This window comes from Artemia franciscana, chromosome 2, assembly GCF_032884065.1.
Source record: "Artemia franciscana chromosome 2, ASM3288406v1, whole genome shotgun sequence".
NCBI classification, from domain to species: Eukaryota; Metazoa; Arthropoda; class Branchiopoda; order Anostraca; family Artemiidae; genus Artemia; species Artemia franciscana.
In genome coordinates, this window is record NC_088864.1 from 36,245,793 (window position 1) to 36,258,516 (window position 12,724).

The window sequence follows — 12,724 nt, forward strand, 5'->3', positions numbered from 1 at the left end:
TGGGTGTTAAAATCATCGATGTAATTCCCCAAAAGTCGGCCCCTTCCCGGCCGATTTTGGGTTATGCCCCACCTAGGTATTTCCAAAATCCTTATCCCCCTCGTGATATTAAAATTTCGTTTTTCAAAACTTTGCGTTTATTCACCTGAAGGAAGCTTAAAAGGCCATTAACTTCATTTTTTTTATTGTCCTCTAGGGAGATTTTATACTAATGAGAAATACTGTCTGAATACAGTACTTTTTATAAGCCTACAATGTATAACGTGATTGTAATGCTCTCATATATCTTTTAGCCGTTTAAATGCATTTGAATGTGACGTCTTTTGCATTAAAATTACTTTTTTTTCAAAATTGATGCTCTAAAATATAGTCAGCCGAAGGGTGTACGCCCTGCCCATGACCATCAAAATATTTTCCCAGCGGTGGGGTCTGCGCCACACATTTGAAAAGTACGGGGCTAGACTGGTCTTGGGTGGGAAGCTTGGTCTAATATTCATAGCACAAAATACTTATATTGAAAGTGAAATGTTTACCCTATTACTAGGAGTCAGTAATCGAGCAAGGACTCTTTTTAGGAGTGCCGTGCGTCGCAAATACTCACAATTTATTATAACCTTCACAAGAAGGGGCACATTTTCCTGAAACTAGGACAACCATATAACCATTGTGCAATCTCACTCTGAAAAAAAATTTCTCAGCCACCCTTCCCCTAGTTAGAAAAGCTGAAATATCGTCTTTGTTTATAAGATTATTTTAATTTTTGAAAACTACAACATTTTAATACATATATTAGCCCTGTTAATAACCTTGCAAGAATAGACAAACACATCCTTCTTTTGAAGCTTTTCATTTGTTCTATCAAAACATTCCATGTAGCAAACTCTGTATGCATTGAGCCATTGAGACTCAAATTTCCTCAGCACAATGCAACAATCAACTTCGGAATCTGCTGATGAGCCTCCGAAACGCTACGAGGGACATTCTGGCACCGGTTCCTTCGATTCTGCATTTGTGGTATACCAGAGACACTCTTCAATCACGTTTAGTTAAATGTTAGCGCATGGAAAGTGAACACCAATGCGAATATAGACACAGTTGAATTATGGGATTTTTTGTGCGAGGAATACTGGCACAAAATGATTGGAATAAAATAGGATATCAGCTGCGTTACGTTGCAATCGGAAAAGTAAAAAACAGCATTTGCCATGGAGTTTCATTAACTGTTCGAAAAAGTTTAGTCAATTAGATTTTCGTGTCACGAGTGAGACTGGTTTGATGTCATGAGTATTCTTTTGAGTTAGAAGTTTTGAAATACTAGACATCAAAGCCAGAATATTGTCTTCGATAAGTTACAAATAAAAAATGAATATACTGACGAATATATTTATGGTGATTACCTTAAGGGTTGTAATAGGATATGAAGATACAAGTATTTGCAGAGGAGATTCAAGATGTGCCTGTCTTCAAACCTCTCATGGCCTAGGGATTAATGTTACTTGTAGATGTACACCCCAAGACCCGGTAAGGCATATTCTTGAATGTATTTAGCCTAGGCTGAACGGATGTCAATAAAAAGACAATGTAAATGAAAGTAAATGAAAAATCCAAATTTTATAAACTAAAGCAGGCTAGCTGAGGTAGTGTGACTTAAGCTTTGGAAAAATTCTACATGAGGGGCTTTTGGCTATTTAACTACTACTACTACTACTACTACTACTAATAACTCACTGCAGCACCAAGCCGCCTGAGGCCAACACAGCTACGCACGCTCCTCCTCCAACCTAATCTATTTAAAGCCTCCCTCTTTACACCCTCCCAGGAAGTTCCCATTTCCTTTAAATCCTTATTTATGACATCCTCCCAACCCAGACAAGGACGACCTGCTTTCCGTGTAGCCCCAGACGGTTGGCCAAAAAGGACAATCTTCGGTAATCTGTCATCCTTCATCCGTAGAACGTGGCCTAGCCATCTCAACCTTTCTTTCATTATAGCCCCAGAAAGCGGGATTGAACCACACTTTTCGTACAACCTACTGTTTGAAATACGGTCAGTCAGCCGGCTAGCCTATTTATTCGGAAGGGGAGGGCAGGGTTAAAGTACATTGGAAGCAACTTCAAAATGTGTTAACTAGAATTTTTCTGCATATTATGAAATAAGAATTGTTTTCTGAACATGTTTCCTTCTCAAAAGGCCCTTTGGGCATTGATACATTTTAGTGTTTTCAGTTTTCCTTACATCCTAGGGCTATGCCTGGGACCGCCGGGGGGGGGGGCATTGTCAGAAAATCGAACATGATTGGAAAGAACATAAGACAAGGAATCTAATGGTGTTAGCCTATTTTATTTTATTATCATGTTTCCTCCAAAAGAGTCACCCACCTGTACTTTTACCCAGCGTACCGGTCTAGTTCGTTACCCCTTTCTGAGCTAACACTATATGTTAATTAGTGTTAAGCTTACTTTAGGTGGAAATAAAACAGAAAAAAAAAACGAATAGGCCCACACCACTCAGTTTATCATTCAATGCTCCTTCCAAACAATAATTAGCCTACTTACGTCACGGTCGCATGCGTATATAGGTTATGGCTCTATTCAAAGTGTAGCCATTTTGGGGTAGTTTAGGCATTGCGTTCCCTAGACTCCCCCCAAACTTTCAAAATAAAAACTGATTATGGTGTTTTCATCCAAAAATGTTTCTTTTTTGGCGTCTTCCTAAAAAAACGAAAATAAGAAAATTGTCCCACCTAGACTTTGAAAAATGCATCCCCTACCCACATTTTCATGAATTGGCGCTACTGGGTGAATGAAGCTTTTGGGATGGATCTAAAGGTTAGGTAAATTATATCTTATCCAGAGCTAGGCAGGGGGTGCAGCTGTACCCCCCCCCCCTCTTATTTTTTCTGACACCTGGCACTGAATTTCTACAAGTTATATGAAAGGTAGGCTACACCTGTAGTATGCCTCCCCCCAGAATATGAGACCGAAAACCACTACATATGTTTTCAGGATAACTGAATGAAATGTCCTTTGATAAGGGACTTTCACTTAATCGAAGTTTTACTGATTTTCTATAAAATTATTTAGAATTGTTCACGATTTTCCATCTTTTTTCCTATGTGATCTATCATTCCTGAAAGAAACGGCAGTGTAAATTTGTTGAAAGCAAAACCTATCAATAATGAATGTGGAAATGAATCTCGAAACCCATTTTGGAATGTCTTTCTTATAAAAATCTACACATAAAAATTTCGCTATTGTTTCTTTCAAAAATGAAAGAAAATATAAGAAAAACCATGTTAGAAAAATGGATATAAAAATTAAGCTTGAATTCGGTTTTTTACTAGTTTCTTTTTGGAATGGGAAGGGGAAAACCAAATAATTATTTACATGAATTTTGAAAATAGTTGCGCCAGGGGAAAAACTTTTACGAATGGATATACCGCTCGTTTAAGGATTTAAGAAAGTCTTCCCAGCCATCTAAATCCACTGCTTCCTTATTTCATGATTTGTAAGGTTTGACATATAATATGAAAATGGGTTCTACCCTAACTTTGAAAGAAAATTCCAACTTGGCTTCAATTAAAAATTTATTTGTAACTTCAACTTGATAAATTTTTCATATATAGAATCAGAAAAAATAACAGCGTCTCTTAATGTTTGTATTGTCATAAAACTTCCGCTTTTTGTAGCTTTGGTTACTATTGACATGGATCGTTCTTTACTTAACCTACATAACCATGAATGGTGCCAAAGGACTTGATAATCTTTTGACAATTCATTGGTAGCAAGTTTTTAGACCTAATCATATTCAAACCTTCCGATGCATTCTAAGCCAAGACATTCAGTGGAGAATCTAGTACTAAGACGAAAAAATAGAGCAAACTTATTATATATCATGAGAACACTAGTTTCTTTTTTTGAGGGGAGGGGGAGGTCTGGTAAGAATGTTTTAATATGCTGTACTAGAAGACGTCTTTAGTGGACTTTTGTGTGTGTGAAATAACCTGATCGTAAAACTATTTTTTCGTAAGTATTTTGGGAGGGGATTCGAGACGCGAATTCAAGTACTGTGCAGGAAGCTTTCATGCCCAGTACCCCCCCCTCCAAAAAATATATTCTTTCTTAATCAGTTTAGGCATTTTTCGACATTAACCAGGGGATTAATGTCGAATAATCGCCTAACTCATAAAATAAATTCACCCTTACCTTTGTATTTCTACTCTATAACTTTATTTCCTTTTTTTTGTTTACACCAAATGGAAAAACGAAGAACTAAATGTATATGAGATTGTAAAGAGGAAGTGTAAATGCTTCTTGCTCATGTAGATTAATATTTCTAGAGTATAAAACTGAACGAGCTATCAGTTTGTATGAAATTAGGCTCTAATTTGCTGACAATTATATAGCCTAATTTTCAAGTTGACCAAATACAAGATTATACCACATTTGTAACTTTATCTTGACTAATATGGATGGAATGCTTCCAGGATAATGCAATTGCTTTATGTTGTAGTCTTTGTGATTGCCTTATTTGGAAACAAATTTGCAAGCTAAGAATTAACTCTGCAATGTTCGGGTGATTTGTCCAAGCCTTAGCTTCAATTTTCTTTTCTGTACGTTTGAAAAGATAATGGCGCCTACTTGGAAGTATGGCAACTAAAATAGTACAAAGATACTTCATGTTTGATAGTTGAGCACCAAAGCAATAAACAAGGCAATTATCACGAATACATTCAGAATATCCCTATCCATCTACTGCGGAACCACAATAGTGCTTTGATAATTTCATTTCTTCTTTCTTTCTTTTTTTTATCATGATCAATGGCCTGAACCTTGGTAAAGCTATGGGAAGAAAATTGGAAATATTTTGATATTTTAAATACAAAATGGAGAAAAACATTTCCTCTCAAGTATGAAAAATCGCCCGTTATTTTCAAGAAGGAAAACAATTGTTTTTTTTTGCCTATTAACTAGTATAAAGAACAAACAAACCGAAAATATCTTAGTTCATAAAGAACACCTCTTAGGGATAAACCTGGAATTACCTTTTCGAGAACCCGAGACTAACCCTGTATATCTTCTAGGATTTCAGGAAATCATTATGACGCTTTAATTACGCTCTAAGCGTTTATTACGCTTTTTTGAAATTTTTGGCTCTGATTACATAGCTTACAACATAAACATAAGGACATAGCTTACAACACTTGCCTCCGGGATCTTAGAGTTGTGTCGACCCCGGCGTTTTTATTATCTGATTTTTGAACTTATTTTGTCAAAATGGCTATCTAAAAGTTCGATGGATGCATTTTGGGAAAAGAGGGCGGGGTGGGAAGTTTGCCATCTGGTCACTTTTAACTCTTAAAAAGGAAATCGTAATTTTCAGTCTGATCGTTTGAGTCGATTCCGAAGCTTATACGACCACCTCTTGCATAAAACCCTGTATGACCCCGGGGCACAAGTTACAACCCTTCTCCCGGGCTCTGGGAGGCTATCTTGACTCCGAAGTTTTTATTATCTGATCGTTGGACTATTTCGGACAAAATGGTTATTTAAAAATTTTTATCGGATGCCTTTTTGAAAAAAGGGTGTGCGGGGATGGTTGTCCTCCGATCTCTTTTGATTCCTAAAAAATGAGCTAGATTTTCAATTTCCAGTCAAATGAGCCCCTTCAAAGTTTATACGAGCATCCCTTACATAAGAACCATATATGCCCCCAAGGCTTAGCTTACAACGCCTGCCCCTAGGCTATGGGGGGGGGGGGGGTTGTGTCGAGTTTCGTTATCTGATCTTTGAACTATTTTTAACAAAATAGTTACCTCAAAATTTTTATCAGATGCATTTGGGGGAAAAGGGCGTGGCATGAATGGGGGGGGGGGGGCTAGTTGCCATCCAATCGCCTGTTGACTCTTAAAAAGAGAATTATAATCGACCACCTCTTCCATTAAAACCTTATATGTTCCCAGGGCATAAATTACAGCCCTTCCTTCGGGCTCGGGGGGGGGGGTATGTAGACCCCGTAGCATTTGTTATCTGACCGCTGGTTTATTTTTAACAAAATGGCAATCTAAAAAATTTGTGGGGAAATTTTTTATTTGGGAAATAAAATTTTCTATTATTTTTGGAAAAATATTATTTTAGGAAAAGAGTGGGTGAGGGAGGCAGATGCTCTCGATCACTTTCAACTACTAAGAACGAAGATACAACTTTCCATTTTCAATCAAATGAGTCCATCTGAAGTTTATACGACCACTTCCTCAATAAAAAACTTTATATTTACCTGGGGCATAACTTTCAACGCCTGCCTCGGGGCTCAAGGGAGAGTTGTGTCGACTTTCGAGTTTTTGGTATCTGATCTTTGAACTATTTTTAACAAAATGGACATATCCCCGGGATCTGGGGGGCTGTGTCAATCCCAGAGATTTGCCGTCTGATTTTTAAACTATTTTTAACAAAATGGTATCTCAAAATTTTTATCTGAAGCTCTTGAAGGGAAAAGGGTGTGTGGGGGCTAGTTGCCCTCTGATCTCTTTTGACTCATAATGAGTCAACTGAACTAGAACTTTCAATTTACAATCAAATGAGTCGCCTATGAAGTTTATACGAGCCCACCTTCCATAAGAACTATATATGTCCCAAGGGCATAACTTTCAACGCCTGCCTCCGGACTCTGGGGGTTGTGTCGACTTCGGAGTTTTGGTATCTGATCATTGAATTATTTAAAAAAAAACATGTATTTCAGAATTTTATTAGATGCATTTGGGAAAAAAGTGTGTGTGTCGGGGGACTAGTTTCCCCCGGTCACTGTTGACTCTTAAAAAGGGAACTAGAACTTCCAATCGAATGAGCCCCCTTCGAAGTTTATATGATCACCTCTTCCATATTAAGTGCTTCTGAAAAAAAAACATTGTAGCCTTATAGCCTTTACTATAGGTAACGCTATAGCGTTGCCTCTGATTTCTGTTCGCTTCATTCTGAACAGCGTATTTTTCTACTATATTTTGTTGGTGTCAACATGATCAGCATGAGTAGGGCTCACAATCCCCATGCCTTCTCAAATTAGAATATAATTTGCGCTTTATTCTAATCTTTATTTATTAAAGTTTTAAAAGTGAAAACATTTAAAGTTTATTTTTTTTTTCATTGAAGCGCAGATTATTTTCTGGCTTTGAGAATACATAGGCGTTTTGAGCCCTAATAATGTTAATTTCTGCTCGTTTTGAGTTTGACTCGGTTATTTATTGTAATTTCTGTTCGTTTTCCGTTTCATTTATTTATTGATGCTGATTTATGGTAGTTTTACGCTTCGTAGATTATTTGATTCTATGTTTACTTATTTTTGGTTTAATGGAGTTCTTCACTTTTCTTTGAACAACTTATTTTATGGGAAAGTGTTTTTGATTAGTTCATGTCTAAGATGCGAGATGGTGCCTGGTTATCAAATTAATTTAATATATCTACAGTATCTCGAGAATGGCTTGGGGTATCAGGTTGAAACTCTCAGTATCAGGTTGGGGTATCAGGTTGAAGCTTTCAAGTGTTAGAAAGGGGAGGGTAAGTGTGCCTCAAATTTTGACTCTGGAGAGGGGATGGCCAAAAACATTTTTCTCAGATCTACCTTGATCTTCTTGCGTTATAAGCCGCCATGGGACTTTAATCTTTTCATGGGTAAGTAACAAGGTAAATCAAAAGACAACGTGTGTTCCCAAATGATAAAACGTCATATCCACAATATCCTAGGAATAACTCTGGGGACTAAGCTAAAACATCCTGGGATTTTTTATTTGTGAGGTGGATGTGGGCCTCAAATCCAGTAAAAGCACTGCTTTAGACGTCCTCCTCCAACTATGCCATTGTAAGTGGGTGTCATAGTATAATCAAGTTTACTATCAAGTTATTCGTAATCAAGTTACTAGCACCATTACACAAGGCAATTATTTTCTTTTGCTAAAAGGAAAAATGCAGAACAGGACAACCTTCAGTATTAAGAAACATTATTTCTCGCTTTCTTCAAAAAAGGTAAAATTCTGCTTATACAAATCATAAGAAGCTAAAAAAAAACCATGAAAACTGGGATTAAAAGACGACCCATGTGAATATTTCTGCTGTCTTCAGTAGCCGCCAACTGATAGTCGACTATTGGTTTTATAACCAAAATATTTGTATAGGTTGTATTCAGGCACGTACACAGGAATTTTTTTCGGGGAGGGGGCAAAACCTTCGAAACAGCAGATATAAAGTAGCACTTCTTTTTATTTAGTAATGCAAAAAGCACGTAAATCGGAAAATACAGATTAACTTTAATCTGTAGTATTGTAGCGGGTGGGGGGGGGGGAAGAAGACTGAAGCCTCAAAAGTACGTTCTAGGCTCAGGTTATGTTCATAGCGATTTAGAACCAGTGATTAATCTATTATATCTCACTGAAAGGGAAATTTTAGGGTTAGCAGTGCAATATGGGTGCTGTGGGGGGTAGTTCTTATATTGCAAAAACATAGATTTTAATGAAAAATGATAGTTTCCAAATTTGATCCATTAAAAGTTGTACTTTATCCTGAAAAGGGGGGATAAACGCCCTAATATCAAGGATAATTCTATTTTGCTGTGGAAAGCAAACTCTTTACAAGAAAAATAATAACAGTACAGTTGCTAATTACTTCAAAGGGGGTAAAAAGTTTGACAGAAAATGGGTTAATAAGTGGGCAGTGTCTTGACCGGATAATTGCATGCTGTAAAATCCCCCAAAAAAGGCTTCACACATGTATCTAGATTCTTAATAAATGTCCTACTTTTGCCAGAAATCCCAAGAAACCATGGCGAAATTAAACATTTCACAATTTTTCTTTTTTTTTGGGGGGGGGCGGGCCCAAAGGACCCTCCCCCTGCGTACGTGCCAGGTTGTATTTTAATCACTGTCTATTGGAAATTCCTCACTAAAAAGGTCTATTTCGTATGATGGAAAGGCAGTATGTTCTTGTCATTAATAAATTTCGGCTTAAATGTTAACTTTAAAAGGGGTTTCTCGGAGGGATATATATCCCAGGGAATCTCAGGGGTAGAACTTAACTCATTATAGTCTCCGAAAGTAATAGACATGTGCTTTCTGGGAAAGTACTGCAAAAGACCACAAATTTCAAACATATTATGCCGGCAAAACAGTTCCTCTGTGAAATCTGCTTAAAGATGGTCATGGACCAGCTGATTACACGAAATTTCAACTTAGGAAATTGCACATCAATCAACCTTATTAGCTCTTGACCTACGAAACGGCGGAAGGTTTGTAAGATTATCCATTTCCAAACTATGCTCATGAAAGTTCTGTTAGTGAATCTTGGCACTACCCAACAATTAAATTGCTTTAAGTCTTGGAATAAGTGTCCCTTTAGTGAGTTGGATATTCCCACGGTCAACCAGATGGAACATCTCGTAAAGGGGTGAGAGAAAACCGTCTCTTTGATTGGATTGTGACATTTCCTCTTTATGGAAATCTAATAAAACGGAAACTATAAAGTTCTATTTTTTTCGAAAAGGAAGCAATCCTTTATGTACTGATCTTCTTAGAAATATGTCCCTCCATAGTCCTCTGTCTGAGGTGTCCTACTATTTCCGGAAAAACCTAGAGAGGACTGTACTGTCCTTTCAATAGTTACCAATTGATTCAATACTGGAATTAATCTAAGAACAGGGCGAAGGAGCTTGAAAGAGTTAAAATTTGTAAATAATAAAGTAGTGCAAAATGGCGTGGGTTGCAAAAAAAAATATTTGTGTTCATCTTAGAGAACTGCCAAAGAATTATTATGAAGAACCATATTCGTTCTTCAATTTTAACAGTTTACTTTCTCTACGGTACAAACATTAGGCTACCCTGATTTCTAAGCGACTTGGAAAATCGCTTTTATCGACGCATTTTAGCCAAATAGATTCGCTGATCACAAAACTACTATATTTAAGATCATAGTACATTTATTTTCACGCGATTTCAGACGCAAAGCTCGAAGCTTCGAGCGAATCTGTGGTTCGTAAACCAGTTCTGCCTATACTCTTTCTGATAGGTTATTCCTTGGGTTAATTTTATCTTTTTGACTACAGTCACAGCTGCAACCTAGTAAAGTCTGAACCAGGGCCTCTGGTAGTCAACAATTAAAAGTGGATTTTTAAAAGTGGATTTCCTGCCATGCCACGAAAAGCAGTATTTCCTCTCACAAAAAACAAAACAAAAACAATATAACTAAATAGGGACAAATTGCTACTCGGTAATAATTCTGAGATAGCCGATCAATCGGAAACTATTTAAAAGCTGCACGTAAATTCCAACCCTAATAACACCCAAAGAATCTAGAGCTCAGTTGACGGTATTTTCCCGTAGGCCTAAGCTGCTTTTCCTCCGTCCTAACAAAATTTTCTCTGCTGAGAATTTTGCCAACAGTTGTTTTCCACCAGCTAAGAACGAAATTTTAACCAACACCGTTAACAAATCATTAGAAGCGGGCTCCTAGAAGCTACCTAAGTAAAGAGCGAAGCGGGCTCCATGCATTATTTATTTATTGTTTTATTCACAAAGCCGATTCAGGTGGAAGAAGTTGTCGTAGAAGCTTGAAGGGGGCTCATTCGATTGTAAATGGAAAGTTCTAGTGCCATTTTTAAGGGTGAAAATTGATCGGAGGTCAACCAGTGCCCCTCCCATGCCCCCGTTTTGTGCCCTCTCCCAACGAAATCCAATCAACTCTCTCAACTCTGAGATGACTATTTTGTTCAGCATAGTTGAAAGGTCCAATAACTATACCTCTGGGGATGACATGACCCCCATAGCATTTTGGGAAAGGGCTGTAAGTTATGCAATTTTCTCTTTGCTCATGTATAGGCCTAGAATTTGTTATTGGGATTAATTAATAAAAACACACAAATTTTATACCACAAAAGAAGTTTTTTAAAGAGAGAGAGAGAGAGAGTACAGCTATATTAAATCTAAGACGGGCGGAGATAAAGTCATATAGTAATTCAAGTGAAAAGCAAACATAAATCGCTATGAACAAATAAGTGAAACTCAAAACAAATACATATTAAAATAAACCGAGCTAAAATTAGAATGAATAGGAACTAGAGCAAACAGGAGTCGGGCTAACGTCCCTTATCCCTTGTAAAGACCAAATCGTCACTTGCACTTTACTGAAAAAATTATTATTTTGAGCTATGTGTTTTTATTTGTCATAACGTCAAAAAAAAAAAAAAAAAAAAAAAAAAAAAAAAAAAAAAAAAAAAAAAAAAAAAAAAAAAAAAAAAAAAAAAAATCACCATATTAATCAAGACCAATGAACTTTAGAAGGTGAAGTGTGTGTGTGTGTGTGTGTGGGGGGGGGGGTTAGCCCGACTGCTGTTTGCTGTAGTATCTGTTCGGTTTAATTTTACTTTGGTTATTTATTGTGATTTCTGTTCGTTTTGGGTTTCTTCGAAAAACTTCTTTTTGAGGGAAAAGTTTTTTAAAATTAATTTATGTTTTTTTTAATTGACAGTTTTTTTTGGTTACTAAAATGATGTTCGATTTTTTTTTTGTTTTTGCATAAGAATAAGATTTTGGCTTACTACTTATATTTGAAAAATTGCAACAATTTCAATAACAGTTGCACTGTAGAACGTTGGACGGATAGGTACGTGGTATATTATCCAAATAAATAAATTGAAAATCTGCATAATCTTTGGTGTTCTATAAGGTTGTAGCTTTTCTGACCATTATGAGATTACAATCCTGGACAAATATTAATCGACCACACCCCTCAACCTGGCTTAAAAGTTTTAACTTAATTCGCTTAAACGTTTCTGGTATATTGCGGATAAACCCTTTTGACAACCTTGAAAACGCGTAGTGTTTTTTTTTATATTTAGTTTTACAATCCCCTGAACATTCCCTGAAAGCTTCACTTTAACACCCTTAGCCTTTTTAAAACCCATGATAAAAAGTGCCCCCTTCCTTATAAAAATTCTTACATAAATACTGAGTAAATCGCAAAGCTTACAGCCCTTGCCCCAAGGGATATTAGGGGTCATGTTATCCCCAGAGGCATAGTTGTTGGACCTCTCAACTATGCTGAACAAAATAGTTGTCTCAAAATTTTGATTTGATTTCTTTGGGAGGATGGCATCAAAAAGGGACCTTGGGAGGGGGGACGAGTGCCATCCAATCGCTTTTGGCTCTTAAATACTGCACTTGAACTTTCAATTTCTAATCGATTGAGCCCCCTTCGAAGTTTCTAAGACAAAGTCTTTCATCGGAAATCGATAGGTGACAAAGTAATTTTTAAGTTGCGCGTTTTGAAGTAAATTATGACAGGAATTATTCCAAGAACAAGATAAATATTCCCATGTGTAACTATCAAAGTCTTTGCTACAGTGTTTGTGACTTTATTTAGGGGAAGTTTTTGGGTGTACAGTATTTTGGCTCCCAAAAGTGTGGAACTCAATCCTCAAATAGCAAATGCACAAGCAAGGACTACATCAAGGAAACCACTTTATTGGGTTGAGATTAAAAAAAAGAAAGATTTTGTCTCTTTGTACCAGTTTCCCACAGCGAAAGTTTTCGAAAAGAAACAGATGCCAAGACCATATGAGACACTTCTTGGTATTTGATAACCTTTAGAGAGCTCTGGCAAGTGCGAGCCAATTAAATAAGTCACTATAAAAACATTTCTCATTAGATTTCAAATTAAATGAACGTTTTCGGCAGCTAAAAAATGGT

The 12,724-nt window shown here is 36.8% G+C and overlaps 2 protein-coding genes across 2 annotated transcripts in view; one reads left to right on the forward strand and one right to left on the reverse strand.

The window, feature by feature from the left end:
* Positions 1-12,724, reverse strand: part of LOC136040940 (E3 ubiquitin-protein ligase MYCBP2-like) — a gene marked incomplete in the record, with an annotated part of 337,503 nt that overhangs the window by 126,698 nt on the left and 198,081 nt on the right.
* The window catches only part of LOC136040946 (uncharacterized), a 71,702-nt gene continuing 60,027 nt past the window's right edge, over positions 1,050-12,724 (forward strand). The window contains exon 1 of the mRNA XM_065725390.1: positions 1,050-1,521. Coding sequence (XP_065581462.1) covers positions 1,363-1,521 — 159 coding nt within the window. The 5' untranslated portion in view covers positions 1,050-1,362. The remainder of the gene's footprint in view (positions 1,522-12,724) is intronic.